Consider the following 25492-nt stretch of genomic DNA (forward strand, 5'->3'; position numbering starts at 1 on the left):
CACCAAATATCTTGTTTTGTAATGTGTTCCATTGTGTTCAAAATGAATAGTTTTTAGTGATGGATGAAACACCTGTGTTTGTAAGTGTATTTTAGCATTATCTAATCTAGACCCCATTCAAAAGATGTTTGTTTTTTAATGACTACAGTCTATAACATATACTACACACACTGGCATGCAGTATTGTCACAGTGCACAAAGAGTGTGCATGAAGTGAAAGGCACATAATAAATAATATAATAATCGATAAGTTCACAATGACACTCAGCTTTACAGGACTTAAATTCAGTATTGTGAACTAAAACCTTTCTTTAGCACTTAAAGTTTAACTGGTAGGTTAGTGTTTTTGATGGGCATTGAAATGGTGATGAGCCACCAACACCTCATCTCAAAACCATCACAGCAGGATACACATCTATGAATGGGCCTTCACTAGTTATCTTCTGTTGACCCCATTCAAAGAGGTTTGTGCAACCCAGAACTAAGTTTTTATTATTGTTATATCTATTTTTTGGTTGTTTTTGATAACTATAGTTGGTAACACATAGAGTTGTAAATTAGTTGGCAAATACAGGGCTGGTATACAGCATTGTCACTGCGGCACAGAGAGTGTGCATGAAGGCATGTGAGATTGCTAAAATAAGTTTACATTGACACTCAGCTTTACAGGTCTTTACATTCCAGTGTTGTCAACTGAAACAACTCTTTAGCACTTAAAGTTTAACTAATGTTAATGTGTTTCTGATGGCCATTATGCTAAAAATTCAGACAAACAGAGCCACTGAGAGCCAAGATGCCCTACTGCTTTAGAGGGCCACTTTAATAAATAATTACTTTTCAATTATTTCAGTGATATTACATACATGTGGTTATTATGTCACTTCCCAGCAGATGTTTCTTCATGGAAAAACATGTTTAACTTTTTTTTGAATAGCTTGTAGTCAATTGTGCAATTGACGACAAATGGAATTCTGCTTGTATTTCTTACTCTTTACAGTTTAACATTATCTTACCCAACATCCACTTGTTTAACACAGGAAAGAGGAAAAAGCCATGTTTCAGTCAGATACAACATCTAGGATATGAGAAGTAAGCAACCCTGAAGCCCAATGTAATGTCCTCACGACCATAACGACCATCGTCAGTTAGAAGAAACCATCCCCCGCACTGCAGGGAATCAAGGCCTGACAGATTTTCACAGGCTGACTTGCAGAGAATCAAACCCCTCACCCACTGCAGGTCACTCACTTCTCAGTGGCAGCAGTCTCCACTGTTCAACACTCAAAGTTAGGGATCTGAGAATCATATGGGTGCTGGTCACTCCACCTCTTCAGTGTAGAAAAATTACATATTTTTGTCCACTTCATCAACTGAAGGCCAAGTAAATATAAAAATATATCTATAAAACTGTGTGTGAATGTAATAAAGACAGATTGCTTTCTAAAGAATGCACAAAGCCATTGAATCAAATGTACATAGATCATACAGAGATGAATAACATTTTTTCACACATATGAATACTCAGCCTCTTTTAGGGATGCATCTTACTCCATAAATGTGGTAATTTTACGGTCGGTATCATCTTTCTGAAGCTGGCAATACTGTATTATAGGCATCATTAATAATTTGTTAACTGACTGTTAATTATACTTTTGTCAATACTCCTTGATAACCAATGAAGAAATGATAACTAATTAACTTTACCCATTATAAGTAATGTTATAGATTGTTATTTTATTAGTCAAATACCAAGACTTATACAGTCTTGTATAAATACATAAACTAAGTATTAATGGTTTCCAACTAATTTGTAAACCTTTGTAAAAACAAAAAAAGTAAATTATACAATATAAATATCTCTTGGATAGATAGACCAAATATTTATAACACTTTGTTAACTATTAATAGTTGGTTTGAAAACTGTTTATAAACATTGTTTGGATGGTTTCTATAAAGTTGCAAACTGCTAATGGTAATAAACTGTTAAACTGTTAACAAATACCACCATGTAGCAGATCTTGAAATACTATTTTGGAAGACCATTATAAAGTTGCAGTTGCTATTTAAATCTTTTGAGTCACTTAATAAATAATGTCTTTCTAAGCACTGTAAGGTATACATACATGTTTGCCCTTCATTAAATTTTTAATAGGTTACAAAAGTTGCAAAACAACAATAACCCACTACATTTATCTTTGGCTCAAAGTTGCATGTCAACATTGACTTTCTGTTCATATATGTGTTTAAAATGATAATCACATTGGGACACAAACATGTACTCTTATGTAGCTCACCTATAAAACATTTAAAAGGGCCAAATTAGTTTTTATCCATACAATCAATAACCATTGACAACATTTTAACTATCTAAATAATGTTTGTAGATGCTTTACAGAGTATCTAATTCTGTAGTATTGTTTTACCTCTTTAGTTAAAACAGAACCTTTTATTATAATTAGAATAATGAAATGTAAACTTGAGGCAATAACCTGTGCAACATCAAAATGGTATGTCATGAAATAACAGATGTAATCATTAGGTAACTGAATATGTTCAACTACTTAAATATCCATAATAGTACAAGTTTTGAAAAAAAAAAAGTATTTAAAATGGAATTAAAGTGGAGAATTGTATGCCTACTCATACAATTTCAGGGGTGTTCTTCCCAATAATCCAGGGATGTTGTACTAACCAAGATAAGCAGTGTGTGCTACTTGTTAAACCCAGGATGGGGAATAAGCCACGTTTCAGTCAGTCTAAATCAGATACAACATCATGGATATGAGAAGTTAGCAACCTCTCAGCTCAATGTGTGTCATGCAAAGCTAACGACCATCGTCCAGCTAGAAGAAACCATCCCCGCACTGCAGGAATCAAGGCCTGACAGATTTTCACAGACTGACTTGCACAGAGTCAAACCCCTCACTCACTGCAAGTCACTCACTTCTCAGTGGCAGTCTCCACTGTTCAACATTCAAAGTTAGGATCTGAGAATCATATGGGTGCTGGTCACTCCACCTCTTCAGTGTAGAGGAAATTACATATTTTTGTCAGCTTCATCAACTGAAGGCTCATAAATCTAACAATATATCTATAACACCATGTGATTGCTTACTTAATAATGCAGAGCACCACTGAATCAAATGTTTAACATCTTAGAGAGATGAACAACAATTTTTTCACAAACAAATGAACATTTAACCTCCTTTAGGGATGCATTTCGCTCCATAAATGTGCTGATAATTTTACATGTCAGTGTCATCTTTCCTAAGCTGGCTGTTAACAGACTGTTAATTTCACTTTTGTCAATACTACTTGATAACTAATAAATAAATTGCAACTACTGATGGTACGCTGATACACTGATACACTACTGATGGTATATTGTTAAACTGTTAAAAATACCATGTAGTGGATCTTGACATATTATTTGGGAGGTCATTTTAAAGTTGCATTTGCTGTTTTAAATCTTACTGTCACTTAAAAAATGCTTTGTTTCTCAGCGCTGTGTTAAGCATGCATACACGTTTGCCCCCATTAAATGTTTTATAGGTTAGAAAACTATTTATTTTCATATATAAGTTCAAACTGATTTATGACCAAACCTTTTAAATTTATATCACTGCAGCTCAAATGAAAAGGGTTCAGGAGGTGAAAAATGGACTACATAAATTCAACATTACAGATCAATAACAAAACCTATGTTACAAAACTACAATAATCCACCATGTTTTTTCTTTGGCTCAATGTTGCATTCTGACATTTTATTTCTGTTTCCTGAATATGTTTAACATGATGATCAGACGATCACTCTTACTCTTTAGTTTTGTTTTACTCCTATAGTTGAAACCAAACCTTTTATTATGATTAGAACAATTAAATGTTAACTTGGCACAATAAACTATGTAACATCACAATGGTTTGCCATGAAATTCATGTAATTATTAGGTGATTAAATATGTTCAAATATTTAACTATCCAGTAAAAAGTACTACTTTTGTATCAGTATTCAAGCTAGTGGGAATTTGGTGGAGAATTATATGCCCAATCTGTAAACTTTTAGGATGTTCTTCCCAATAATCCAGAGATGTTGTACCAGCTAAATAAGCACTGTGTGCCACTTGCTTAACCCAGGACAGGGGACAGACCCATGTCTCAGGCAGTCAGAGTTGGATGTAACATTCTAGCTAATACAAATTAGCATCTCTGAAGCTTAATGTGGAATGGCCTATTGACCATCGTCAACAACAAAGAAACCAACCCCCACACTGCAGAGAATCAAGGCCTGGCACAGAGCTGCACACGCTGACCCCTCACCCTCTCCAAGTCACTCATTTCTCAGAGGCAACCTTAAAGGCACATGGGTGCTGGACACTCCACTCAGTCAATGTGGAGGATTGTTTAATGCTTACATCATAAACTAAAAACCCTTTAAGGAATTTGAAATTCTTCATAAAACCAAAACTGTGTTGAATAATAATAAGTCCCTCTGGTCACTGCAGCATGCACACAGAGAGATGGCAAATCATTTAATCCAATACAAAATGAGTAGTCAGCCTCTGTTAAAGACACAATCCATAAATGTGCTGGTAATTTTGCATGCCAGTACCCATTTAAAAACTCTCAGTTCCCTCTCCTACAACAGAAGACTTTAAAGGTCGTACAGCAGACAATCCAATCCAAATCTCTCAGCGTTATTTTTATTTTACTTGAAAGTGAATCTTATTTTGATCCTAGTTCTGCAGTTTTTGTATTGTTGGCTGTTTTATATTTCTTTAGTTGTTTTAGTAGTTGTAGTTGTTTTGGTTTTCTTGAGATCTAGTAATGTGTATATACAATTTTGTCTGTCTAATGCAGATTTAAGATTAATTTAAAACATTGGAGAAAATATAAAACAAAACAAACAAAACAAGAAGTGTCATTTGTACAGGCCAAGAGGGATAAAGTGTGGACTGACTTTCCTTTTTAGAATTTAAAGTTAAAGTACAGCCAAAAAGTACAGCCAAAAACCTATAGAATTTGAAATAGTTCATCTCAGCAGTTGAACAGAGGGTTTCAGAGGTTAATCATTCCTCTAACTGACTTATCCCTGTAACTGAGACAAACTGATTGCTCACAAAACCTCCCATATTATAAATACCATTAAAGATTGCTCTAGTCATTTATATCATGATGGGTTGTCAATGTGTTTTCAACACAAGGTAAAAAGGAGCACACTCTTAAACAGCAACTCAAAAAACTTATTCAGGTGCACGATTCAAAAAGCAATGTACTAAAAAAAACTAAAATGATATTTCTATCTCCAATTTCCTAAAAAAATAAATAATTTTATTATTACATTTTTGTAAGATTATTTTCTTTGAACAATAATGCATCTAACTTCTTTTTTTCCTATTCTTGTTCATTTATCCATGTTGAAATGTGAATGACCCTCTATACACAATATCTAAGAAGGAACTTGTGTCATTATATACCAGCCAACAGTGGACTCATGTCACTTTATACAACTCAAGTGTGGACTCTTTTCTGTAATGTGGAGCGACAAATAAAATGGATTCTATAGATGGGCACACATACATTGGATTTCAACCATAACAATAAATGCCAAATTCAGCTGATTCCTGTGAATTCTGGGAGACCCTGCAATTTTGTCAAATCACTGCAACTATACAGAATTCTTAACTATTTAAACCGGTTAAAATCTGATTTTCACTGTATGTCTGCCCACAACTAATCCACTCAGTTCCTCAGTTGCCCTCTAAGTATTTCTGAGTGGCTCTGATGTTTTACAAAGAAGACTTTGGACCAGCAAAGCTATTTTTAAATTATTTGCTTCATTTTATGCAAATATTGGCTCTGAAAAGGCATCATTCAATGATGATGAAACTTTATTCCTTTTTTTTAAAAAAAAATAACATTTTTGTTTTAATATTCTTTTCCCAATAGAAAAAAAAACTTTAAATCCTCAAAAATAAAACCTAAAACTTGCATGGCATTTTTTTTTGCTTGTAAAAACTGTTAAATGGAAGTTTTGAGTACGCGATCCATCCATATTCTCAAGTGATGCTAGCCACGCAAGATGTATGCAGATGTGCCTCGGTGCTGTCTGGCTGTCTACTGACGATAATAATAACAATGCATGGCTCTGTCCGCTATGTTCTCATCTCACATCATCCTGCCATGATCCAGATTGATGCAGGTATGCCAAAAGCACTGACAGAGGGAATGTATTTGAAAAGTTAACAATGAGAATGGACTGGGGTAGCTCCTTTAAACACAGTGTCAAGCTATAAAATGGTAAAGACATCCACAACGGCTGAGCCTTTATATTCAGTTACAAAATACATACTTACAGATCCTTTTAGAAGCAAAAAAAATTACATGATTTAGTTTAGATATATTTTACAAGTAACTTGTGTCATTATGTACCAGCCAACTGTGGACCCCTGTTGCTTTATACTACACAAGTGTGGACCTTTTGCCTGTAGAGTAGATCAGCAACAAAATGCATTCCTGTGATTATAGAGAAAAAAAACATATGTACATTGTAAGATTGACAGAAATCTAGTGCTTCTAGTGCATGTAAAACTCAAAGGGAGTTTTGGAGGATTGAGCTTTCAATCTCAAGGTTAAGTTAAATTCTGATAATAAACTAATTTAAGCAATTCAATTAAAATTAGTAAAGATCTTGCTGGTATTTTCTCCACATTTTCTTCCTACCCTTATTATTATTATTATTATTATTATTATTATTATTGTTGTTATTGTTATTTCTCCTTTCTTTAGATTTTAAAATATTTCCTTGCCCTCTGGGGCAGCCGATTGTAAAAACAGTGTCAAGCTAGATGGTTAAGCCATCCACTAAAACTGAGCCTTTTATAGTTTGTTATAAAATATTAGTTATAATTATAATAATCACAGTCATTGTAATCATAGTTGAGGAATAATTTTTGAATTATTTAGGTGAGATTCTTTTGTGTAAGTCTTATCTATCTCATTTTATTTATTCTTTACATGGTGGAGTGTGAACGTCCTCCATGCTATCCAAGAGGGAACTAATTGTCATTATGTACCAGCCAACAGTGGACTCATGTTGCATTATCCTATGTTTGGACATGTTTTCTATAATGTGCACCCACAAACAAATTACATTTCTATGCGCATACAGACTGAGAGTGTATATTGAAGTATATTGAAAAACTGATTGACATTCAGTGCTCGTGAAAACTGGTCAGGTCAGTATCGTCAGGGACTGAACAACTTTAAAGGTCTAGTCAAGGTCTGATGTTACATCATTTTACATAATTAAACCTAAAAAGAAAAAATCTTACTGCTGATCATTTTATGTAAAGGTTTATTCTGCTTGGATTATAGTTTTCTTGCTTTTTTTAAGGCTCTAAAATACTGATTTCTCTCCTGCCTTCTGGGTAGCCCTTTATTTTAATACAGTATAGAGCTTAAAACTTATGAAATCACCTAAAGCCAAGCCTTTTGAATTTTTTAATGCAAAGACTAATAACAAATCCTTTTCAGGAGACTGGTGTCTTTATTAACCCTATCATGCTATTTGTATCATATTTGATACATTACATTCTGTGGCCTTCATGTCACCCACATTAACATTACTAAAGCCTGTTTAACGGCCCATCTGCAGTCTGAAAGGCTGCTGGGGAGAGGAGTGTTAAAAGCGACGTGTGTGAATGGGTCGTTCAAATACCAGCTCCAACCAGGAGGGAGAGCTCTGAATATGGATATAAACACTCACACACACTTTGGTCCCCTCTTGGCAAAATCTGAAAAATTTCACCAGAGGCCATAACACATGATTTTATGATGATTTAGAGCATGTCCAAGTGGGGACTTAAAAAATGTCCCCTGTTAGTTTTGCCGTTCCCTGTTGGTGACTGTGTAACGATGAGTATGTTCCCTGTTATATATATGCGCGAGTGCACACACACACACACACACACACACACACACACACACACACACACACACACTGTACAAAATGTTGGGAATGTCTTCCTAATACATCTGTCAATCATCTCTCACAGGTAAAAGAAAATAGCCACTAACAAAAAAAAAATCATTAGCAGAGGGAAATAAAAGGCATTACAGTCTTCATTTACAATTATAAATTAAAGTGTTCTGTTTTCTTTCTCTCTCCATTTTCTTGAAAAAAAAAAAAATCCTACGCAAGTAAATCTGTTCCATCAGATTTTAAAATTAATAGCCTTTGCTCCTGTTTGTTGCCATAGTTGCAACATGAGCTGGCAGCCTTGCTGCATGTACGTCACATGACCGATGGAGCGTAACATGATCTAGAATTAACTGCGTTCCCTTAGGTTCCCGGATGTCTACTCTGAATTTTATACCTCATATTTTGGCCTATCAAATTTGAAATATATTAGTTTAATTACCTGGTATTTTTTATACCTGGTAAATATTATTTACATTTTTTTTAATTTAAATTCTTTTTGATTTGTAATGCATGTGTTCTGCTCCTTTATGCTGGTCACAATGGTTATTTTTGTTATGTCATCTCTATTGTCTTAAATTTCCTTATCTATTTCTGTCATTAATTTTCATTATCCTTCAATCTAAGTATCTTTGTCCATCAAACTTTGTAGTGTTTTGTGTCTTTGAGCTATTCAGCTGTCACTGACAACGACACTGCCTCATAAGTTAAGTCTAATTTCTCAATGTTATCCTCTATCACATAATGGCATAATAATTACATACTATATTTTAATTCAGCTGCCATTGTGTGTTATTGTCTTATTAAAGAATTGTACCCTTCTTATATATATTCTTTTATTGATGGATAGAAGGGTTTTTTAGTTCCTTACTCTGAAGAAATTCCAAAACATGCATTCTTTTTTTGTTGTTTTGTTAACATTTTAATGATGGAAGAAGCATATTAATTTATTGTTCTATAATTCAATTAGAAACAAATTAATGTCTCCAAAAATCCTCTTTATGCTTTTACACTTTCCTGATAACCAACATTTCTACAACGGAGATTCTCCTAAAGGATACTCCTCTCTGGCAAATTTTCCACTGAAATTATGATGACATGGAAACTGACCTGATGCACACGAGGAGCTGGCAGATAGTGGCCATGTAGTTTACAGCCCCAGGCTGTCCAGATGCCCATATGCCCATGCTACAGTTACTTACGAAAGAAAAGTGGCCCAAATAACAGGCCATCACGGCAGAGTTCACAGACGCAACAGAAAATGTTTGTGATGGTTTAGAAATATGGGATGAAAATAGAGATGAAAATACAGGCATAAGAATCATCATAGAGTAATGGAACAGAGCTCTAGCTGCACAAGCACTAATATTGACTGTCATCACATGCATAATTATGTAAGTCCATAGAGCAAAGGAAATGTTTTCCTGTTATGTCAAAGAGCTGTTTATCTTACCAAACTATGTAAATTATTCTTTTGATTTATTCTTTAAGAGAAGTTATTTTTGTCCTCATGCTTGAAGAAGTCTTAAAAGCTCTCTCAATCAGCATATTTCCCCAGAAGACTGGACTGCTGAACACAGGCTATCAATTATTAGGTCACAAATCAAGTCATATGGTATGATAGATAAATTGTAACATTAGGATGAATAACTGTTAATGATAAATTCAATATTGTGTAAAAAAAAAACCAAACAAACAAACAAAAAAAAAAACAGTCACATTGTAACTGAACAAGGAGGTCACTTGACCTCATGACCACTTGAGGTCCACATGAAAACATAGCAAAGGCCTTATAACAACTACTAGGCCTCTTTGTACAAAAGAAATGCCCTGTGGCTCTGAAATGTAAAATTGCATCCTGGACTTTAAAATCTATGATTATCAGTAAGGTGTGGCTTTTGTGACATGCTTTTTTAACCAATGTTGTTTCCTTTATACATTACTTTGTCATTAATTTGCTGTAGGTCTTTTGAGTTTTTGAATCAGGTTTGAATGTGCTCAATATGCTCAAATTAATAAAGTCTGCATTAGCCTGATAACTGGCTTCTTGATATTGGTCTATCTTTCTTTTTCCAGCACATGCCAACTGCCTGAACATTTTGTGCTTGAAACTGCAATACTGCTGGAAATAGGGTGACCTTTTAATAAAGTGTAAAAAGCACATTAGAATTTCTATCGCTCACATGCTATGCTAAATCAGTGTTAGTTTAAAGGTCACATTTGTTTGTTTGCTAAAAAATACAGACTGTATGGTTAAAATGACCAGAAATGGTCAGAATGGGGAAACATTAAATGTCTGGAAAGGAAAAACAATTCCATAAAGATTCAATATGGATAATAAAACAAAACAACAGTGATTAAAATTCTCAGGAAATATGAATACAACAGGATGTAGTGTAGCTATGTCTAACTAAAACAATATATAAAGGTAACAAGCTGATATTCTGACAATAAACACACAGAGTATGTTTATATGTTTCATAAACCCCTGATAGAAAACTCAACCTGCATTTTGGTTGCTGGTAGCGGGATGGCTGTTTGCAGAGTATGACACAGTTTTGTGTGTGTATGTTAGCTACAGTGGGCCCCATCGGTGTCTATTGGAAAGCAGTGCTCACAGAGATGTGAAGACACGTAAACCTCTACAGGGATTTAGGGCCGGGTACTGTTTAAGAAATTATAATACCAGAACAAATAGGCATACCCTTAAAGACAGACAGATACCAATAGAGTACTTTATTTGTTACCTTTTGTTTTTTTTCTTCATACAATATCCATCATGGATGCATTTAGTTGCTTAAAATGTCACAGGTGTGTAGCATAAGTATACTTAGAAACACTCTGCTGCCATCTAAACTGAACAGCTGAACAGCTAACTCCATCAAATCGACTGCGCTCGATCACCACGCCACAGATTGCCTGGGTTGCAGTCGCTGCTGTAGTCGGCCAATACGACATTGCATTAAATTAAAAAAACGCTTGCTTGTAACCAAAACAACACAAATAGCCATTTCTTTCTAGATTCTGAAAGAAAAGAAATTGAATGCAGGTATTGTTTGACCAGAGAACTTTTCATACTATTTTTGGTCCTGAGTTAATCTGGTCAGTACCTTTAAGGTATAGAGCACCAATAGCCAGTTATACAGGGAACTAAGAAGGAATTTTTATTGATTATGGCCACACATAGCAAAAACTTTTTTCTGGTGGTTTACTTGTTTTTAATGACTATTACGTGAAAATACAGGTCTACTGAATGTTGGAAAATGACTACCATTTCTTTGTATCATTTTTATTGTAAGGCTATACACGAACTACATCACGGTCACACAATGTTAACGTCTCCACCAAGGCTAAAAGCCTAATGGACATCCGCATTTTAGGACTCACAACTACACCACTCTATGCCTAATTATAAGAGCCAGGCTGTTATCCCCCGTTATCAGTCTTTATGCTAAACCAAGACAAGCCATTTTAAATGGCTGCTGACTCCAACTACAAGTTGAGGGTGTTATTAATCCTCCTTTTAACCCTTGGCAAGAAAGCAAGTGTTATTGTTGTGACACCCAATTATACACTAGTCAAGTCACTAATTAATAATGATTAATAAATAAATTAATTGTGTTGACTTCAAGCACACTGTGGTGTGTGTATACTTTCGTGGTTAGCCAATCTCTATTGTATATCAATGTGTCTTCTTCTATAAACCCACACTTATGTTTCTTTACCTTACCTGCCACACTACTGGTTCCATGCGATCAGCTGTGGTAGACAGGCAGACACCCAACACAATGGTGTGAGAGACGGAGGTCAGGACGCTGGCGATGATGGCGTCCCGCATAGAGAACGGCAGCATGGTGTAAACCACAAACACAATGAACAGGAAGAATGACACCTGTGGAGAGAGAGAGAGACACGTATAACACACCTGCAGAGGAAAGTGGCAAAGAGAGAATGAGAAAGAGAGCAAGAGAGATGGATGAAAAGAAGATACAGACAGAAATAAAATATCAGTGCTGACAGTCCTGTGGGGAAAGAAAGAGCATGACCTACGTCTGATTACCACCAACGCTGCTTGCTAAAATGAAGTTTAGATACGCACAGGTGAAGAATATAAAAATCAGGCCGGCTCAGATAAGTATTCGATATTAACTTAGACACTGAATTATGAAAGAAAATGGGGGGAAGGAATGTATATTTTTTGCCATGAAAGAGTTGTGCAGTAAACAGTCGATTCACTGTAACATGCTTAGTGCCTTTAGCTCACCTCAGCTCTCTTGATTGCAACAAGCAGAAAATGGGACAATCAGCTCTTACACTTCAAACCTCACACCTCTAATGTAGCATGTAGAGTGCTTCCCTTTTTACCCAAGCTCCACACACCTACAATTACCTACACACACATTTTTTAAATACACCTTCTGCTGTAGGGTTAAAGCAGCTCATCTGCTGCTGTGCATGGATAGAAAGGGGCTAGTGTTCTCACAGGCTGCAGCCAGGTGCCAGTTAACCTTTCCTGGGTTGTTTGCAGGGCCAGTTGGAAAGCTGGGTTAGGGTATGGGGGGTGGTGAGATGGAGAGAGGACAGGAAAGCAAGAGAGAGGGAGAGCAAATGAATAACAGTACCTCTTCTGTTTAAGCTTGGGTGACTAACATGCAGTTCTACGCTGCTACATTCTAAATGGCTGACTATGGTAGTGAATGCAAATCGCAGTTATCAAAGGATCATTTGTTTCCTTTTGTTTATGTTTTTAAATTGTGCTAAAATAAGGAATATGACTTCTGCATTTCTTTTGAAACACTAAATTACATTAATGACTTGTCGGCTGAGAAGCCAATTAAGATCTCATACCAGGGGGAGCGTCCCTGTTTGTTTTTCGCACACTATTATTGTAGGTGATTGTTAGAGTTTTAATCACTCTATTCCACTCTTTTAAGACATAACGTACCAGATTAGGTCTAATGTTTGTGTTATCAACACACGTTGGGTACACTGCAAACTCTGAACTTTGATTTGTGGCCCCACCTAAATAAACAATCACATTGACATACACACCCATACAATACAACAGACCTTGTTTTAACAAAAATTATAAAGTTTCATCTACGTACATGTAGTACAATAATAAATACAATTACCTTGGCTTTAAAAAAAATGTAGCAATGTGATTAGTTAGGGTTTTGAACCACCGATTCGGAAATTAAGATGAAGTCATTCTAAAAATCTCTTGCTTTTATTCTTTGTATTCGTCCAGGTCACATACATTCAATGTTCCATTGATTGTTGTACATTTCAAATATGGCATCATTTAAGCTGTATCCCATCCATAATACTAACCTTGGGTGTCACTCACTGCCGAGTATAGTATGATCTTTTCATAAATTACCAGTAGCACCTTGATTTATTGACAACCTAATATATCACTCTTACCACAATTCCCTGCATGACTGCCACTAGAGAACAGCTGCAATCCTTTGCCAGTATTTTACTGCACTGTGGGGCTAAAAAGGAATCAGAATACAAAGAAAACCTTTCAGTAAAGAATTTGTTAGACATGCCCTCATAATGTCAGCTGGTCCATCTATTGTTTTTTAACAAATGAAAAACAGAAGGCCACTCAAAACAAGCCATTACTGCTAAGATTACTTCAAGTGTTCAAAGTGTAGCTTGGCCAAAATGGAGAGAAAGGTCCCAGCAATTTCTCTGAGAATGGCACCACATAAATTGTTACTCTCAATGAAGACCATCATATTAAATATTATTATTAATATCTGACTGTTGGACAAAGCATGTTGCATTAGCACCATCATAGGGCTCTAAATCTAATATGGAGGATAAATATTTGGTGTCTATGCTGTTTCAAAGCATTAATAATAACAATGTGAAATACAGTGACATTAATTTTTAAATTAGAAAACATTATCATATACAGTACACAACATTCTTAATGATATATTCTGTATGTTTCCCATTGTAAAAGCTCCTCTTTTCAAATGACTGATGCAGTGCTGAACTGTCACATAGATAACGTGATGATGTTTTTTTATACTTTTTAGTGTGTACATGACAAATTGTGACTAATTTGACTCAATCATGATGCATGAGACCAAATACACTAATTAAAGATAAACAGCGCATATGACTGCTAGCAGGCAGTGAAGCACTGATAACTTAACAGTGAAATTGGTCTTGGGAGCCTGATATTATTTCACTCAGTATGAAATTCTGCAGCCTTCTTATAAATACATATATTGCCCTGAGGCTTTCGGAGAATTTTAATTTGTCCCAAAAGCCACAAAGTAAACCATACAGCATATAATTCCTTGTACACGAGAAAGGAATGGCTGGCTTGGTTAACCAGCTGTGTTTAATTGCCAGGTCTATACCTCCTTTCCTCTGTGGAACAATACTATTGACGAGACAGCCCTTTATTATTATATTTATTATTTTATTACCGTAGTAAAAGCAAACAATAATTGGAAAGGATCCCACTTCCAGGTGTCAACTCACATATGTAACCATTTCTTTTATTAGTTTGTACTAATTCATATCTCTGGGCAGGCAATATCTCTTATTGGCCATCAAACTGTACAGCCCCTCAGCACAACCTTTGCAACAACTGTCCCTTTTTCACAATCAGTGAAGCTTATCTTTATAGATCTGCACTCTGGCATTTCCATTTTTACTTCTATTTAAGCCGTTTACATGACTGCATAAACCATTAGCTCCCCACAATAATCCCTCCTGTGTGACAGAAAATATAATTGAGTATCCAGTGGAAAGGTATGTTCTGGGTTTCTTTCTTTAAACAAGCAAGGGTGGTGCAAAATATCTGAGACTTACAAAAAGTACACTATTCTTGCCTTCACACCTCTCACCAGCCTTGCACCAGTAAGAACGGCAGTATGCTAAATGCCTCACTAGAAAGTAACAGGAAACAACATTAGCTGTCTACTGGACTACGACTTTGAAAGCAAAAGTAAATATCAGGCTACATTCATTTTCGCTCTTCCTGTCTGTGTGTAGGTCTGGTTTGGAGAATTGCAGTTGTGATTGCAATTACAGCAACCCAAGAAAGAACAGTTTCTGATCTTCTAATCAGAAACTGCCTGACCGCGCTTTAATTGGTCTTATTTTGTTCTTACATTGTCACGGTTCAGCAATATTAGCAAGAGAAGTTAGGATCCAAATGCGAATGCTAAGTTATCAAAGCTGTTTACTGAAAAGCTGTTGCAGTGCAGCATTAACAATATGGCAAAGCAGAGAGCATGATCTACTTATAGCGTGGAGCAAACACCAAAATTAAACTCAGCTGTGGATAGTAAGGTTAAGTACTGTAACTGTTCACAAATACACCAATACCAGTACCTTGACTTTGGTATCCAACATTATCCTTTTTACTTCACTCTGTTTTTACTAACAAAAATACATTTTCAACAACTGGCAGTCAACAAGTTACCCTGCTCATTTTTGATCACACAGAGCTAAGTGTCTGTCTTCTGATGTGTGTGTGTGTGTGTGTGTGTGTGTGTGTGTGTGTGTGTGTGTTTGTGTTCCTGCTCATCTCTCTTGCTGTGTTGTTTAAAAAACATTATCACAAACAGCAGTGATGTGAGGCCATTTCTGAAATTAAATCTAAAAGAAAATGGACCACACTGACCAAAACTATCAGCGCTGCAATACTGACAGAGCTCCATGGATGGCATCCCAGCTACGGGGCGCTTTCACCTTTTTTTTTTAATCTGACAGCTCAAAGAAGCTCCATTGTCCCTGCCTTGAGGTGACCTAAAGTATGGAAGACAACCAGAGTTTTGTGGGCGACTTCCGAGGTCGAAATTCGGTTGGTACTCCTATAAGAGTTTGGTACCCAACCCTAGTGGAGAGGTCTGTCTGGTGACTAGCAAGAGTGAGCAAACTAAATGGGTGACTAGTGGACAGGTGAAGAATGTTAGAGGTTGTTGCGAGACAATGCGGGTTTGAAAATTAGCACCAGCCGCCAGTCAAACACTACTAAAATATGCCAGTGGCTCTAGATTTTTTTTTTTACTCACCAGCCATAAAAACAATAGTAATCTCTTAAGTGGCTGTTAGATTGTAGAACCCACCAGCCACAATGGCAGATGGACAAAAAAGTTCATTTCAAACCATGGTGCACACACAGTAATGGTTAAAGTATTTCTGATTTTTGGTCAGGGTTAGGATTATGGAAAAAGTACTAGATTGGCTGCAGCTTTCTTCTGCCTGCTCCCTGTACTTACTGTGTCAAATCACTACAGAGCCATAAATCCTCTAAACGCACAATAAATCTTAAAATGAATAGATGCAAGTGCAAAGTCAGAACAGATGCAGAATGCACCTACTAAAACACCACCAGTTTGAGTATGTTTGTAAACAATTCAGTGAATATGAACCCACAAGCAACAGATCATCTGGATATGACTCCTCCGTGGATGAGTAAGAATGGCGTCATTTATTCACAATGTCAGAAGAGGAGTAAGTATTAACTTACTTCCTAATACAAGAGAGAGCAGATAATTGCTGACAAATGTCATCTGCCACAGCAACATAATTTGCTTAGAGTCCATAAAGTCCTTTTCTAAATTAATGCTCTGAAATCCAATGCGACAACTGAATCATGAAACTGTACCACGGATAATGGAGAGGCTGCAGTGGGAGGGACACCTGCTGAGTTCCTCTGCATATTCAATACTTGATGCAGTAATAAAACAGTGAGGAGCTTCCTTAAGCATGGTAAAAGCAAGTACATAAGGACCATCTCTCTGACAATTAACTGGACAAGGCTTTTTTTGTGGTCCATCATGGTAGTCAACTCTGCTTCTGCCCCATGAATCACTTCCTTGATAATGACACTGAGGAGGGTTCATAAAACAAATTATAGAGATGGAGTGTCAGATTACATCAGGCTTTTAGTCTACTGTCTGTGGCAGAGATTAGTTTACAGAGTAGATTTACAATGCTGTGTGTGTGTGTGTGTGTGTGTGTGTGTGTGTGTGTGTGTGTGTGTGTGTGTGTGTGTGTGTGTGTCTGCCATTTAACCCCCACAAAAGAACAGATATGCAATTTTCATTTCCAGCTATACTCACTAAATCTAAGCAAAAGACAAATTGGCCATTAATAGAGCAGATGATTAAATAATTAAATGCATTTTATAAATATACAAAGTTTTTGGTTTGTAATTTTCGACTGTCAATCTGGGCATGGATTAATTAAATAGTTCAGCACAAAAATACATTCTTCTTCACTGTGCTTGAATCAAAACTCCAACCTGATTTAAGCAAATGGCTAAATTACTCGTCCTCTTCACACGTTATCTTACATCTCTCGGTGTCTTCTCTCTCTCTGCCTCCTTTTCTCCGTTATATCACCCCTTCTGTTCTATCATTATTTCTTGTATTTCCTGTCCAACCTGGCAGGCCTCTTCCTTCGCCCCAACTCCGCTTTCCGCACTTCTTCTGTCCTGAAGCCTAATGAGGCTGGCTGTATACTCACAAGGGAGTGAGAGAGTGTGTGTGTGTGTGTGTGTGTGTGTGTGTGTGTGTGTGTGTGTGTGTGTGTGTGTGTGTGTGTGTGTGTGTGTGTGTGTGTGTGTGAAGACACAGAGGAGACAAGGCAGGGTCCAGACATCGCTCAGTGAGGGGTAGAGGCTGGACCACACAGATAAGCCCATCTCCCTACCGTCAGCAAACATAGAGGGCTTTGTGGGCAGAGGATAAGCATCCAATTGATTTGAGGTTTAAAAAATGTAAGGTGTACTGTATGCAAACTAACTGGGAAAGTGGGCATGGTGAGTGCAACACAGCTGAGGAAATATTTTGAACCTATGTGCTTTTTCTTTTACCTGACAGTGTACTGTACTGAAAGTGCAGTTTGTAATGTAACCTGTCTCCTGTTCTCCTCCTGTCTTGCTATCAGTGAGGATGTCAACACAAATAATACATTTATTTTGACAGCTGGCTTCATACCACTGTAGTAAAAAAACATAACACTGAAATGAGAGGTGGGATATCAAGTAGTCTAAACCAGAGAAGAAGTCATATGTGTGTATATATATATATATATATATATAGATATATACACACTGGACTGTTTTGGCAAGGGTAACTGACAACATAAAAAATATCTTATTAAATCTGTAAATAATGCACATTAGCCTGTCAAGGGTGGTAAAATCAACAGCATGTAAAAGGGCAAGTTGTAAGAAAAGTTTATTAAAACAGCTGCATCACTGAGCATCCACATCACACTACACATTACTGACCTCATCTTACCAATTCAAGATGAGGTTATCAATTATATAAAAAGTAACCTGTATGTATTTTTGGTGTCATTTTAGTTCTCCTTTAACGAGTTATTACTGTGACATGTTGCTGGGATTTTATCTGTTGAGAAGGACACTGGGAACTTTTGTTAAAAGACAATTTTTGGAGGCATTTTTGCCTTTATTGGACAGATGACAGTGTAGAAGCAGACTGGAAATGGAAGACAGAGGGGTATGAGATGCAACAAAGGTCCTACAGCAGGAATCAAATCAGGGTTCATGCATGCACTCATGCATGTTGTGCTACTAAGACTCTACGCACTGGACAATTTAACCTTTTAGATTCACCCCTCTAAAATCTATATACCAATTACAGTTTAATTAATGACTTTTGTGTACTGTTGTGTTTCCCCAACTGTCGCACTGTTCCCTTGTCAATTTCTTTCGGTGGTAATCCTCTCTCATTTCATTGCACTCCCATCTTATTCTGTCACCCTTCAACTGCAGCTCTTCTTCCAGCTGATTCCCTCCCACAGATTTATGACATAATAGCTTCTACTTGACATATGCAGAAATATGTTGTTAGATTTTGGATCATTTGCACATTTACAAATCAACATATGTTGTTATATTTTACTGTGGTGCATACCCATGTGTTGCATTTTTAAGAAGTGAAGCACTATATTTAGACAGAAGCTATGTCTGCTTTCAGAGACTATATCAGTGTAGCATTTATCTATTTAGTATCAAATCAAAATTTATTGTCAATGACAGTCAGAAGTCCGCCTCTGGTATGGAAAATCGACTGTGGATTTAATAATACCAGATACAGCACACAGCAATGAGAAATTGTCATCACTGTTAACTGCTAAAATGTTTTGAGATAGGAAAAATTGAGGAAATGTATCATGATCTTAACATTTTTTTTATCTTGAATGATCACTGCACAAATACTGAATGAGATTTACAAGTAACACTGACTCATTTCCATTAGCTGATTGGCGGTCTATAGAAAAAAAAGGAGTCCTTGTGCAGTGATTTAAATTTTCTTTTGTGTTGAATTAAAAACAAATCTGTATACAGTAAAGAGTCCATAAGCATAGACTCTGCCAATATATGTTTAATGTAACCCTTTTCTTATTTCTGACAACTGACTCAGACTGACACAGAAGTAGAAACCCAGGTTCTCTTCAAAAGGTTTTATACTCAGTGAGGGAAATAACAGACATGCTATATGCTTGTGATAAGCATGATGAGCACATCCTGCATAACAAACCACTGTCATAAGTGATTTTTTTAATAATCTCAACACTTTGTCTTCTCATTTTCTTCTGGTAAGTATGTCATTATCATTATCTCATACTCTTTATGTCATACACAAACCTTAACTGGCAGTTTTGGAGAAAGAGTTAATTTGAAGAGCCCTTGATGGGCACCTCAACTAAGATTTCATATGAATTTTAATTACTTATTTCTTCTTCTCAAATTCTGTCTCATTCAAAAACATTTGCCAAAGACAGCTGGTTTCTTTGGTATTAGTGCCCAGTAACACCAGCAAATTTGCCCTTACAAAATGGGTAAACCTAACGGAACATTAACACGTTGATTCAAAGGAACTTATTTGTACTGTCCACTGTCCATCTGTCTGAAGACTGACTGTAAACTATGCCACGTCTCCTTTGTGGAGCAATTTATACTCGAAGCCACTTAAGTTAATAGACGTTGAGTTCTGCATACCACAAAATTGCATATACTATTGTGACGATATAGATAACACTTAATTTTATTTCCCTGCTTATTATTTCATTGCATAGCAAGCACTGCCATGTGCAAGCCTACATGACTGTGTTAAAATGCAACATTTTAATGAAGCAAAAACCACAAACAAGAGGACTGAAAAATTAATTATTCATACATTCCATTAAAATGTACACTACAACTTAACCACAAACCCATCACTGTATATCAGCATGAAACCAATAAGAAAGGAGAGCTCAGATACAGAGATCTTAAGATTTAAAAATAATTTATGCATTCATGTCTCCATCTCTGTCATCCCATTTTTCTTTTGTGCTCTCCCATTTACTACATTTGAAACCGCATTTTTTTCCAGCCATGATACTGCCACTTTGTTTATTATTCAGACAAGTCGGTTATTTAAAGCACATTACTGTACATGCTGGTATCTTAGCAACTTATGAAGTCTTTTGGTGTATGACAATTTGTTCTTGTTTTTTTCTGTTCTATTTAGTTCATGTTTAAAATGGAATTTTAAATTGTGACCATGGGCAGCAACATCTTCATCCACTGACTAACAACAGCAACATAGTATGAATGACATGGGACAATAGCCATCATCCTTAATGAGGTTAGGGCTATACATGACAGGAGAGGCGGTGGGAGAGCGTGAGACCCTCCCTCTAATCACTATTTCATTCCCCTACTTCTCATGACTACCACTGCGCTACAGCACAGAGAGCATTTAATTAAATCTGACTTTTACTATGCCTCCCTACATTTCTTTTCTGGTGCAGACATCCACTTAGCAACTGCACAGTAACACCAGGGTGACCACAGATACAAAGACTTGGTTATTAGTATAATTGGCTGATAGCCAAATGCTCAGCATGCTCCACATCCAGGATTACAGATGGAAGAACTTAAACAGTGCAGAGGTAAATGTCTCAAAATTTTACTGTAGGTTTACACACAAAAAGGTGTGTGGAATCAATTCTCTTGTAAATCCACATGTCAAAAACTAACCTACATACACCAAAAAATAAACATATTGATCATAAGATACAATTAGGGTGCATGCAAAACAGAGCATTTACAAAATGGACAGCTGGCAGCTTTTTTTTTCATAGTCAACTATTTTCTCAAATAATCGATAAAATGTTTCATCTATTAAATGTCAACATTGTGAAAGAGCCCAAGACAATGTCACACTTAATTGATATCAAAAGAGAAGCTGATTAATTTTCTGTCACTTGATAATAGTGTTTTCTGAAGGATGACTAGCAGTATCCACAATCACTCCCTTGTTCACACCTCACTATATAACAGACACATGATCATTTACTTGATGCTAAGCAGAAAATTAAAATGTTTATAAATCACCAATTTGCAGTTCATATTTCATTTCTATAAAATGTGCAGCATTTGCTGTTAGCAGAGTTGCAAGGACAGTACTTTTTTGTTTCACAGTGGGAATGTTGTGGGCATTCAAATAAAATGGATGACAGAAGTATTTAACAGGATATTGCAAATAAATTGTGGAAAATGGAGGGACCTTGTTGCAGTTCATTTCATTTTCTTTCCTTTTTTAAGAGCACCTCAAATCAGGTTCTCTCTCTACTTGACATGCTTCTCCCCCAAGCCTGACAGCTGTAAGCACTAAGTGTTATTGGCACGGGCAAATTGTTGTTAACTGACATAGACGGTATTGCTGGCAGCAATGGACCAAGAAATCAATGGTATTTTGTTTTTACAGATTTGCCTTCTTTGCTCTCCCTCCTCAGATTCACAGATGAAATTCAGTATAACCTTTTAACGCTATTTTCTTATCATTTTAAAATCATGTCACTCTGCCAAACACATAGAAATATCCTCATTATCAATAACTCATCTGACAGTCTCGCAGTGACAAGATGTGTTTAAAGCAGAGAGCGGCTCATTGGTATACTGGATTGTTATTAGGCTTGATGGTTACAGGTTAGTCAATATGTTGAGACCAAGTGTGTCAAACCCATAGGTGGAGAATTACATTTTGTAAATTATAATTTGGGTCCTCAGTTAAAAATGAGGTGACAGATTTACAATGGTATTTGGTAAATATGGTGCAGAGAGGACTCTGTCAGGTCTTTCAAGCAAAACAGCAGAACATTGAAACAACTGAACAAAGGAAAGTCACTTTAAAGCGTAATCATAAGATATTTATCAGTGGGCCCGTTCCCCTCAGTCTGGAAAATCTAAAAATGTAAAAAAAAAACTATTCCTTTTAATATGGTGGCTTGTGTGTCTTAAGGGATGCCTATGCGGGTTAACAGAATGCTGATTCTCTTTTTCATTTATCTTAGGTTATTGGCAAACAGCACATATATATTATTCAAAGCTTTTTCATTACTGACTGCATCATAAAATGCAACTCACATTCATTTCACCTAAAGTAGGTTCTGTTTTCCCCAGTGGCAAATTTGATAAAAGCATAGGCCACTGAATACACTGTATCCTAAGAAATAGCGACATGAGAACACTTTACTCACAACCTTAATCTATATATCATAGGCAGCAAGCCCCTAAAAACACAGAGAACGATGCCAGTCAACAATTATGTCTCTTTGGATAAGTATTAATTAACATGGCTCAGATGCAGCAGTCAGAGAGCAGTAATGGCATAATGGCCTGACATTTCCAGTAAGCAGAAGAAAGGAATGAATGGAGTGGTGTGTGAATCAGTGCATCTTTAGCTACCTCTTTGTGATAGATGAGGCCACACTAGACATCTGTCTTACCAAGTGCTGCTGAATGAGTACATCTCTCAAATGATGAAGACCTAATGTACTGTGCTGCGTTCAATGAGCGCTGTTGCACACATATGGCTTTAGCAATGAAGATGCTGTTGTTTGTTCGACTTGCTACATTTAACTGCAGATGTTATCTGGCCACAGAATGTAATATACATAGTATATACTTATATGTATGTGTTTGTCTGAGAAACACACATACAGGTACACTGTATGTGCATATATATATACAACATATATGCACAATTACAACAAAACATCTGTTATTTAATACACAGCTGGGCATTTATGATTTATTTAGACATGTGCTTTACTTTTACAATAAATCCCATCAAAAATAATAGTTATAATTACAAAAATAATGTCATAGAAAAATAGCAAAAATAGTTTATACAAACCTCATGGGCAAAATGCTCTGAGATCAAAAGCGTTTTAATGCATTCTGACTCATATGCTGCTGTATGGTATTGAGAGGGCCATATAGGACAGTCTGCAGTAGTGCCCTAGAAGCTTGATGAATGCATGGGCTGAAAAAAAGTATTGATTTTATACATGGTAATTTACAGCAGTTTCACACAACACATCTGCCAGGCTTCTTTCTGACCAGCTGACTGCATTTTTCCCCACCAGTGTGACTCTGATATATGATCAGTTTGTGGCTTTCTAATCAAACAGTAATCATACTCCATGTGGCTGTATTCATGCATTTATGTTGTAATCCCATCTCTCTGACACATGCTGTGGTACCCATCCAGTCAAATTCTGTACTTTTAATTCAGCTTTTCTAGATAACCAATGACAAAATGAAAAAATTACTGACGGCTCACTGGCATCATAATATTCATGGCCTTTGACATCCAGTTTGTCAGACTCTTTTTTCCCCATTCTATTTTCCATCACTTGGACCCCTTATTTGGCAGGACCGTAGCATGCAGTTGCAGCGCTACACATGGGGCTTTCCGTCAGTGAGTGAGAGTGTTATAGAGCTGGCACCATTGGTCAGTGTGACTGACATGTGACACAGCTGTTTCCCTATTGGCCGCTGTTCTTTCAAATTAAATAGGCGCGTAAACGGTGGACAGGCTGACAGAAGCTGACGGTCCTGTATTACTGTCACGTTATTCCTCATTCTCTTTAAGCAGTGTAACATGGCAGCATGGTGAAAAAATAGCAAGATAGACAGCTAACGAGCCATCGACAGTCGTTCTGTCAGTTTTGGACGGAGGAGTGAGAGGATCACCTCATCACTTTGTTTCAGGAACAGCTGTTTCTTTAACACACGAGCCTACATTTATTTAAACGTTATTAACCGATAGGTGTCACAGCGTCTGAGCAGCTGGTGCTGCCATTATAAAGAGACGAAGAATTCAGACATTGGTTGAAAACTGAGGTGAATATTACGTGTTGGACTGGGTGTTGTTGCAAAGACAGAATTCCCCATTTGTTAATCAGCGGCGAGAGAATGATTCACAAACTATCAGTATCAGCGGAGCCTGGCTCTGATAGTGTCTGCAGGCAGCACAACCTTTGCTGATCACAGGGACGTTCATCTCCGGATCCGACCAAAGCTGCAGAGGGAGGATGTGTTCATGATCAGCGGGTATAACGCCGGAGGAAGCAGCTCCCCTCTGCTGCGTGTCAGTGTGTAATGTTAAGTGTATTGTTCTGCATTTTAACATACTTCAGGGTTGCCAACTCTCATGCTCCTTGCATGTGACACACACTTTCACCATCAGTCTTGCGCTCTCATGACACCAAAGCAAATCTCACACCAAAACACGGTGACAGCTGAAGTGTTGATCAATCATGTAATGCAGTGAACAACTTTGAATGTAGAATACAGCTGATCATTTGACAACCGAGCGGCGTTTCATTATTGCGGATCAAACAGCTGACGGTCCGACACTTCAGTAATGATAAAAATAGCCATAACTTGTAATATAATGACACCCTTTTCTATCTTATTAATATATCATATAATCCCAAAAGCTATTTAAAGTCAAATAACAAATGACATCTATGTTTCTTTACCAAAACTCATTGAGGCAGAAGCATAAAGCAAAAGACAAAAAAGAAAATCTGATGAAATGTTAGGAAGCACTGAAGCTTGTGCGTGATCAGTCCAAAACTTTAGACACTCTGTTTCAGAATGTAGGTCAGAAATCACAAGAGATGAAATAAAAGCTTAGAGAGATTTTTTTTCCAGGCCCCCTGAATCCCTATGTCTTGTTTCACATTTATCCACATTTGTAACTACACTCCACACTATAGACAAGAGACACTCCACACAATCCCACCATAAAGACGAAAAATTTTTGGTCTGGAAAGCATCTTTGTGCGTTTAGGTTTTAGGGAGAAGCCGACCCAAGAAGTAAATTAGTAAAAGAAAAACCCAGGTCTAATCTTTACTTCCTCCTGCTACCAGATTTTCTGCTGTTGTCCGGCAATCTGAGAAACTTTGGACAGAAATGTCATATTTGTAGACAGATATGTCTAGGTATGCATATGGCTTGGGTTATCTGGGTAACTTTTACAAAATGCACACTTCTAAAGCCGACAAAATCCCCACAGATGTTTTCGTTCACCAAAGGAGAAGTCAGCCTATGAGGAAAAAAAACAGCAAGGTATTGAAAGAAGAAACAAGCATTGGCAACATCTTTGGCCTAGATTTCTTTCTTATCCCTTTTGTGGTTACATTTGGACCCATGCTTG

At 36.7% G+C, this 25492-nt stretch overlaps 1 protein-coding gene across 1 annotated transcript in view; it reads right to left on the reverse strand.

The window, feature by feature from the left end:
- Positions 1-25492, reverse strand: part of adcy2a (adenylate cyclase 2a) — a 116408-nt gene that overhangs the window by 78472 nt on the left and 12444 nt on the right. The window contains exon 5 of the mRNA XM_042490759.2: positions 11709-11870. Within this exon, the coding sequence (XP_042346693.1) occupies positions 11709-11870 (162 nt within the window). The remainder of the gene's footprint in view (positions 1-11708; positions 11871-25492) is intronic.

This window comes from Plectropomus leopardus, chromosome 11 (genome assembly GCF_026936395.1).
Source record: "Plectropomus leopardus strain MGB_pleo_1.0 chromosome 11, ASM2693639v1, whole genome shotgun sequence".
Taxonomy (NCBI): Eukaryota; Metazoa; Chordata; class Actinopteri; order Perciformes; family Serranidae; genus Plectropomus; species Plectropomus leopardus.